The sequence below is a fragment of the Mus caroli genome, unplaced genomic scaffold (assembly GCF_978045245.1).
Source record: "Mus caroli unplaced genomic scaffold, Mus_caroli_1 scaffold_3, whole genome shotgun sequence".
In the NCBI taxonomy this organism is placed as follows: domain Eukaryota; kingdom Metazoa; phylum Chordata; class Mammalia; order Rodentia; family Muridae; genus Mus; species Mus caroli.
Genome location: NW_028227258.1, coordinates 92,887,213 through 92,896,209, shown reverse-complemented (window position 1 = coordinate 92,896,209; position 8,997 = coordinate 92,887,213). Strand labels below are relative to the sequence as shown.

At 43.6% G+C, this 8,997-nt stretch overlaps 1 protein-coding gene across 8 annotated transcripts in view; it reads right to left on the bottom strand.

Moving 5' to 3' along the window:
• Positions 1-2,845: 2,845 nt before the first annotated feature.
• Positions 2,846-8,997, bottom strand: part of B3galnt1 (beta-1,3-N-acetylgalactosaminyltransferase 1 (Globoside blood group)) — a 30,098-nt gene continuing 23,946 nt past the window's right edge. For 3 of the 8 annotated variants that reach the window (XM_085835832.1, XM_085835830.1, XM_085835833.1), the window contains 3 exons: positions 8,053-8,118; positions 6,927-7,086; positions 2,847-4,674 (listed from right to left, as the gene is read on the bottom strand). In XM_085835832.1, coding sequence (XP_085691958.1) covers positions 3,645-4,640 — 996 coding nt within the window. In that variant the 5' untranslated portion in view covers positions 4,641-4,674; positions 6,927-7,086; positions 8,053-8,118 and the 3' untranslated portion in view covers positions 2,847-3,644. Of the gene's footprint in view, positions 4,675-6,926; positions 7,087-8,051; positions 8,119-8,997 lie in introns of all 8 variants that reach the window. The other 5 variants (XM_029474783.2, XM_021158855.3, XM_029474784.2 and 2 more) reach the window with 2 other exon arrangements.

Genomic DNA, 8,997 nt, shown 5'->3' with positions numbered 1-8,997 from the left:
CTGCTGTTTTCATGTTCCTTAACCTTGGCCTTACCTTTAAGTGGTATTGGCATTACGGTGTTTCCATCCACTTCCCAGATGCAGAGTGGCCCAGATGCAATAAGGCCATGCTGTGAGCATGAGATTTGGGGAGAAAGCCCTCTTTCTTGAGGCCTCTCTTGTAGGCCATTACTGCAGAGAGGAGTAGGAAGAGGGCTAGCTTTAGCTGGGGAGGATGGATTCTGTAGTGTGACCAGCCTGTGCTAGGGTTTTCTAGATTCTGATATCTGTTGTACCCTCTAATCCACCAGGATTTACAATCCTCTAACCTCCCCCAGTCTCCCAAATGCTATTATTAAAGACTTGTACCACTCTACCTTGTAGTTTCCTGTGTGCTAAAGTGAGCCTTTTGATTTGGGTGAACCCAAAGACCAGTTCTCAACTGGCACTCTCATGCCCCACTAGCTAACCTGGGTTGAATGTGAGACCAGATTTCCAATGAGTTCCTGGAGATACTTGGTACACGTCAACATTTATAAAAGGTGTATGTGTGGGGGTGGGGGAAAAAACATTGTTCATGGCTTCTGCTCAGTTCCTTGTCTTTCCCTGACTTCCCTCAGTAATTATGAGTTCCTTCAATTTATATTTGGGGGTCACCACATGAGATATTTAAAGTGATTAAAGGGTCATAGCATTAGAAAACAGAGAACCACTGCCCTAACATAGTAAGATGAAAAAAAAAAAAAAAAAAAAAAAACAAAAAAAACCAGTTGCTTTTGGTCATGGTATTTTATCACTGTCAGGTCCCAACCCCCCAAGATTGACATCTGGGCTTAGCTCAGGCTGGACCCTGACCCCATCAACACCAAGCACTCCTCTGAATCCTTGGAAAGTGGCTTTCTGCTTGTCAGGGAAAGCCATTGCTTTTTTTTTTTTTTTTTAATCAGTTCTCACAGCCCTCCAGCCTCAAGAAAGAGCATCAAGTTCCCTGTGAACTCAAACAAGCCTCCAACAGATCAGAGCCCCATGCTGGTTCCCGGACTGTCCCAGCTAGCCTGGCCTCCTCTCATGGCAGCATAACCCATACAACTGGCAGTTTTCCCACCAATTTTTGCCAACTTCTCTGCTCCCACAGCCCTGGTGATTGCCTCTCCCTGCCTCTCTCTCTGGTCTTCTGTCTGTCTCTGAGAGGTAGTTATGGCCGACTCTCCCAGGTGACTGGGACTATTCTCTCTCAGTCATCTACAGTAAAACCCTCCCCCAGCCATGGAGCTGCCTTAACGGTGGTTTCTTCACTGCGTCCAGCTTACCATTTCCATCAGTAAAGTTTCTGTTTTTGTTTTTGTTTCTTTGCCTTTTCTCTGGAAGAATGCTGTATTTCAGATGGCCACTGCATTTGAACCTATGCCCTGGCATGAGATGACACTTGGCACAGGGTACCAGGCAACTGCTGGCAAGCAACGTGAACTAGGAGTACAGTGGTCTTCAATTGCAGTCCTGAGCCTTGGGAGCAACTGCAGCATCATCTCACTGGAGCTAACCAGTGTGGCAGGAGCCAGACGCAGTGCCGGAGGATGAACAAAGGAGACAGGAAGGCAGGCATGTATCAGCTCTGGAATGGTGGGGCTGCTACAGGCCGCAGCAGCCCAAATGGCAGGGTCTAGCATTAAACTTTGCTTTGGCTGAAGTTTTAAAAGCTGTTCGTTCAGATAGCCCAAAGAGATGGTGGTGTGGTTTTTTTGCTTGGTTTTTGAACGGGTATCTATTTACTGAGAAGGTATCAGGGCATGTGTGTGCCATGGGGCATGTGTGTGCCATGGGGCATGTGTGTGCCATGGCGCACGTGTCAAGGTCAAAACCACTTGCAGGAGTCAGTTCTCTCTTCTGTTTTGTGGGTTCTGGGGGTCAAGTTTAGGTCATTAGGCTCAATGGCAAATGCCTTTACCTGCAGGGCCCTCTCACCAGCTCAGAAGCTGTGATTTTAATAATATAATGTATTTACCACCCAAAAAGCTTAAAGTTATGAGACATGCAATTAACATATGTTTAATAGATCTGACCACCTTTCATAATCACTTTACAGATCTTTAGGGGAAAAAAAATCTTTATTTGGAGTCAACTCTGGGTCTGGCTTTTCTGAGACTTAGACTGCAGAATAATTTATTTTATTTTTAAAAGTTCTCTCTTAAAATTTTTCTTTTGATTTCTTAATATCCCAAACCTCTCCAAAAACTGATCAAATACATTCATTAAAAAAAAAAAACCACTACCTCCAGCAGTCTTAAAGAAAGGCACTTGAGTGCAGGGTACAGGGCACAGGGCACGTGCTCACTCGAGGGACCGTCGCAGCACTGCAGTTTCCATGTGGAGTTAGAAATCACCTATCGCAGGAGCTGACTGCCGCTCCTGAGGCTGTATTTTCTGAGGAAGGTTTGAACACTTATTGCCAGATAATTAATAAGAAAGGAGTTACCTGTTCTTAATCAACTCTCTGAGAAAGCTGCATAGCCCCTGGAACCTGGGGAAGAGGAGTCCTCTTCTGCTTCTGGGAACTTCCACAAGGAAGCACCAGCAGTGTGAAAGCACAGACTTCAGTCAGGCTCTGCCTCAGACTCCCAACTCCATGGTGGCCTTTCTGCTTTTTAAAAATCCTTTACTGACAAATTGATTACTCAGTAGAAAACACACACTGGGAGGGTTAACATATAACCTGGATCTTCCACTTCCCCTTTCCAGCTTCCACACTGTGATAGTAAACACCAAGACCGTCCGTCTCAGCCTTCTGTGCCGTTAGGAAAGGCCCTGTCTGAAGTTCTTATGATCTCCAAATCCTTTGGAGGAGAATGAGACGGATGAAGTGACATCTAGAAACACTGACTACGTTTTTAAAAAACTATACAAAGCTTGAATTTTCTTGCTTTAATTCTCCATATGTTTACAGTGCAACAGAGTTCAACAGATTACAGACAGTCAATAATAACCTATGATGTCACATTAACGTCACATTAATTAAACTGATCAGTGGTGAATAAAACAAAGCTCAAATGTGAAAGGCAATTCATCATATAATACTGAAACCACCATAATCTTTAAACACTTAGAAAATTGAAATGACATTAAATAATACTTGATTTGATAACTCTTACATACCATATCATTGAGTACCTTGCAAATGAAAACAATACAAATGAGTGTTTTCAATATAACTCTGTAAAGCTTTTTACAAGAAATATATATATATATGTATATATATCTTTTCATAATAACCACTTAGATACACACTGAACCATTATGTGACTATACTATCTAATACATACAACTCCACACTGTATTCTGGCTGTGGACTAGTTAGTTTTTCTTTCAGGGAAATCTTAAGAAATTCTAATCTACAGCCTGAGCCATCCAGACTGTCTGACCCTTTGATTTGGTTAGCAAAACTCTTCGTTTGCATTATGTTTGACTCCTCTGTCACCTTTAAAGGACCCGAGGTAAATTCCGTGAAAGCAATCGCTGTAAGTTCAGGCCTTGGAGCTCCTGTCTAGGGATGCTCCATGAGTTTCAGCCCAGGCAAGCCAGCACGCTCAACTTCCCGAGTTTCCCACAGTGCTAACTCTGACCCTGTCTACAGTGTCCTTCCTCCCTTGCCTGATGGGTGATGGATGGGCTTAGTAATGGCATGTGGTGTTCCTCAGCATCACCTGCCAGAATGTGATGATCTCCTTGGAAGAAAAGCCATGGGCTGCAATCACGCGTCTGAGCTGACATACATCCAAGTGGATTCTGTACAGAAAGAAAAGGTTTGTGTCTTCTGGAATATGAATGTCCACTTTTAACAAATTCAAACAGATGCCAACATAAACGTCTTCAAACTTGATGGGCTTCACGTGACTCATCATCTCGTAGACCCTGGGCACCAGGTCGCCAGACATAATGTAGCCCAGCCCACTGCAGTAGGGAGGGAACACCTTGAAAGGGTACTCTTGGTATGAAATATGGTTTTTATGGAAAAATCCTCTATAGGAATAGCTATCAATTAGAGGATAGCCCGTGAAAAACTTCTCTGAGTGGTTTAGGTTTAAAAGATACTTGACTAAATTGCCAGTGTTGATGAAAACATCAGTGTCTGTTTTCATGACATACTTGGCATTGGGGCAAAACTCCATTACCCACCTGAAAGCCATAATGGTTTTCAAGGTCAAGTTATTATATGTGTCTAGAAAGTCTTGCCGTATAATATCACCATAGAGAACGTGCTCATCCTCCAAGGACAGGGCTAACGTTTTGTCTTCCCTTTCAGCCTGCTGGCCTAGTAAGAAAAATGTGAGCACCTCATATCCCCACCAGGACTTTTTCTCACCCCAAGTAACTCTAATGGCTTGTCTGGCTTTCACATCTGAGGGGCGCGAGGTCACCAGGATGACCAGAAATGGGTTCTGATGAGAACAGTTCGAGTGTTCGCGGAGCGTAAATCGAAAGTCTTGTCTGTAAATTGGCTCATACTCATAGAAGTACATCCAGTTGACGCGCTCGATCACATTGTAGTGGGGGAGGCTGAGGTACCATATCACCAGGAAGCTCAGCAGGGACAGCAGCAGCAGGCTCCATTTGAGGGACCTCAGTGACATCCTATTGGGAAGGGCAGTCAAGACAGCCGGGGCCATCCACAGCAGCAGAGAAGTTCAGAAGGCACAGGTTCTACAAGATAGAGCAAAGGCTGGGTGAGTGTCCACCACCTGAACTTCAACTCATCAGTTGATGTCATACAGTCATTTAATGCACACAAATAGACCACCATGCAGACGTGCACATCAAGACCCAGGTTAAAAATGATCCAGGAATCATTTTCAAACAACACCTCTCATTCTATATGAATAACTGTAATCCTAGCTACTTGGGAGGATTTGGCAAGAAGATCACAAGTTCAAGACCAGCCGAAGTGACTAAGATAGACCTTGTTTCAAAAATAAAAAGTAAAAAGAAAGATGGGAAGGAAAAAAAAGGAAGAAAGATGGAAGCTAAAAATATTCCACAAACAAGTAAGAACATGAAATCTCTGTCTTTGTGCTGGGCTCATTTTATTCCATTTAAGTTGCATCAAATGCCAGGATTCTAACCTCTGATAGCTGGATAATAGCCCCTCTTGTAGATAACCACTTTGCTTTTATCCTCTCCTTCATCACTGAGTCTCCAGCTGATTCCGTATCCTGGCCACTATGCTGCACTAAGTAAGCACTTGTCTTCTAAATGTACTCTATGTGGGATTTCTGGACAGTCCAACATGAGCAACACCACCGGTGCCAATTTATCCTATAAAAAATAATCAGAAAATGGGGGTCCTTTATAATACCGGAAAAAACCCATTATTTAAAAAGCCTATCACTAGGAAACCTCTGAGGTGAAATTACAGCTGTCATTCAACAGGATTTGTTCACTTATTACTTGAAATTTTGTTTCCCATAATTTCTTCATGTTACTGACTAAAATATGGGGCAATAAACATGATGCACATGAGCCTCCTCTGAAAAGACAGAGTGATAAAAGCCAGTCAATTCTCTATGCACACATGCAGAGCAAGGCATCCACAAGGATGTGCTGACCAAGTCAGCGCTTATGTGTTTGGAGTCACCAGAAGAACTTCCTCTTACCTTCTGGATCACTAGATTACAAATGCGATGGTTTGGATTTCCTGTCTTGCTTTGTAATAAAAACAAAGCAAAAACACTGGATTTTGTGCCTGCGCAGTGCCAAGTCCCACTAAGTGGAGGTGACCCTATGTTAGAGGTTGGGAGCCCAAGCGTTAGCCTGTCCTGGCTTTCCACCAGAGGTGTGACCATCTATAAGTCAAACATTGCTCTCAATTAATATTCCCAATTAATTTCATACATATCCTTTCAAGCCTGGGGATGCTTGGAAAAGCTCATTTGGATCGGCAGATATCACACAGTAGTCTTACCCGCTAGCACCAGTACACCTTGCTCAGAGAGGTGGGTTTTACTGCACCTATTTTATAAGTGGATTTTAGAGTATTCACATGAAATATAAAGAATATTTTCAAAAATACTAGGACTCAGGATCCACCTGTGCCTGCCTCTCCTCTGCCTTCAGCTCCAGAGTGCTGGGATCAAAGGCATGTGCCACTGCGCCTGGCTGTTGAGGATCTATTTTAATATGAAGGAAACTAAGAAGGAATGGAATGCAAGACGCAAAGGTAAAGTAGGAGACTATGAAGTCATACTGAGGACTCTAATCACAGCTACAAGAAAAGAAAAAGGCAAGAACAAAAATAGTTTCCCCATGGAGCCAGAGCCAGATTCTCAACTTGTGGGCCACAACCCCTGGGGAGTCTCAAGGGTCACTTGAGACTATTGGAAAACATTGATTGTGATTACATCACAAATGCTAACGGCAGCAAGATTACAGATATGAAGTAGCAAAAGTAATCATTTCACGGTTGGGGACCAGCACGGCATGAGGTGTTGAAGGCTATGGTAGAGGCGGTAGTCAGATGACAGCTCAGCTGGTTAAGTGCTTGGCGTGCAAACAGAAGCCGCACACATGCGAGCAGGGTCCTCAAGCTGCACGTTCCCACCATCCCGTCCCTGAGGAGGCAGAGATCTGAGGATCTCTGGCGTTTGTTGGCTGGTCATCAGTGAGCGCTAGACTCAGTGAGAGACAAAGTCTCAAAAAAGTAATGTGGAAGGCAATGCTGTAATTCAGTGGCAGATGGCTTGCTGAGCTCCCAAGGTCGCTGGGGAGCGACCACTCCCCAGTCCTACAAAATCAAAATCAAACAAAATTCCTGGGGGAAAAAATGAAGTAGAAAATGACTGAGGAAGACACCTGACGTCACCCTCGGCTTTCATACACATACACACCAACACCTGCCTCCCCACAAACACTCACATGAACAAGTGCACACATACAAAGTGAAATTACAATTAACATACCAGGTAAAAATGACAAGGTGGGGGCTGGAGAGATGGCTCAGTGGTTGAAAGCACTGATTGCTCTTCCAGAGGTCCTAAGTTCAATTCCCAACAACCACATGGTGGCTCACAACCATCTGTAATGGGATCTGATGCACTCTTCTGTTGGATCTGAAGATAGCTACAGTGTGTTCACATACATAAAATAAATAAAATCTTTGTTAAAGAAAATGACAAGGTGGTAGGTTGAGGAGATGACTCAGTTGATAAAATGTGTGCCATGCAAGCATAGAGACCCATGTTCAGATTTTCAGCATTCATATAGATGCCAGGAATGGTGCCACATGCCTGTAACACCACTGGGGCACAGGATAGCTAGGTAAAGACAAGTGGATTCCTGGAACTTGCTAGCCACCAGTCTAACCAAATTGGTGAGCTCTAGGTTCAGTGAGAGAGCATGTCTCAAAAACTATGGAGAAAACTGAAAGTCTGATGTTGACCTCTACACACACACACACAGACACACACAGACCTGCCTGCAAAAGACATTATAAATGAAAAACTTTGTTCCATAGGAATAAGGATAAACATAGTATTCTGCTTTTAAAAATGTGTAAGATATATATTATATGTGTATACACACACACACACACAGAGAGAGAGAGAGAGAGAGAGAGAGGTGAGAGATAGCACAGGGATTAATAGCACCCACTGTTTTTTTTTTTTTTCAGGGGACCCGGGTTTTGCCCCACCACCTCTGCATGGCTCACAACCATTTGTAACTCCAGGTCCAGAGGACCTGATGCCCTCTTCTGGTCTCTGTGGTGACTGCACACATGAGCTACACTTTCATACTTGCAAACCTAAGGTAAAAATACTAAATACACATACAAACACACACACACACACACACACACACACACACACACACACACACACACCCCTCAGTAAGAAGAATAAAAAATAAGTAAACCGTCAGCATAACCAGAAGAACAGATACGGACCTCTACCTTCTGAGTTGAATGTCAGAAAAAAACACGTATTCATGGGAAGATGGAAAGAGAGAAGGAAAGCAGAGAAGAAGTATGGCAGATAGGGAACGCAAAGACAGCTGCTGTAAACGCACATCATCAGGGTGAGAGCTTACCTTAACCACAGGGGCTGTCACAGCTTGGCCTAACGTTTTGCCATATGCTACTTAGAAGGCTCACACCTAAAACAAAACACAAAGTATTTACAAGTTAAAAACCAGAAAAGTACGTACCAGGAAAACGCCAATCAGCCACCTAGGACTATAGTCCATCTCTAACCACTCATATCATGTCTTTTAAGTGAGGAGCATTTAAAAGAAACAAAGAAAATTTTGTTGCCAGCAAAATTTCTACTTGAAAGATCTTTTCATACCACTGTGTTTTGTGTTTGCCTGCATGTGTGGATATGACTGCATGCATGTACCCGTGTGAAGGTCAGAGTTCAACAAAAACACTGGAAAATATAACAATCATAGAGATACATCATAAAAATAAGCATCAGGGCCTGACCCACCTGGGACTTTCTCAGGGGTCCTGATGAAAGGACAAAGGGAACTTTAGTCCCGTGTCCTTGTCCAGGAGCAGGCTCCACAAAGCTGGCCTAAGGGCTGGAACAGTCAGTGCCTGGAAGGAGTCAAGGTTGCAGCTCCTGGGAACCCAATCATCCCCCTGAGCTGTCTGAGGTATTCCACTTTCTGTTTACCAACACTGTCGAACTGAGCTCTCTGCTAACCTTGGCCATATTCCCTCCTGCAAACAGTGTATATGATACAAGAAGCTCTGCTTGAGCCACCCTGTGGTTACTGGGATTTGAACTCAGGACCTTCAGAAGAGTAGTCAGTGCTCTTAAGCACTGAGCCATCTCTCCAGCTCCCCCCCCCCCCCCGCCCAATCTACTTTTTTCAGTGTAAGGCTTCTGAGAGATTTCTGATGTATTCTCTAAGAATATGCAATGTTTATCAAGTTATTGAAACAAAGAATCTACTTTAGTTTTCGGTGTCTCTAGCTGAGAGAAAACCACTCAGAGAAATTAGCTTTCAGTGTCTCTAGCAGGGAGAAAA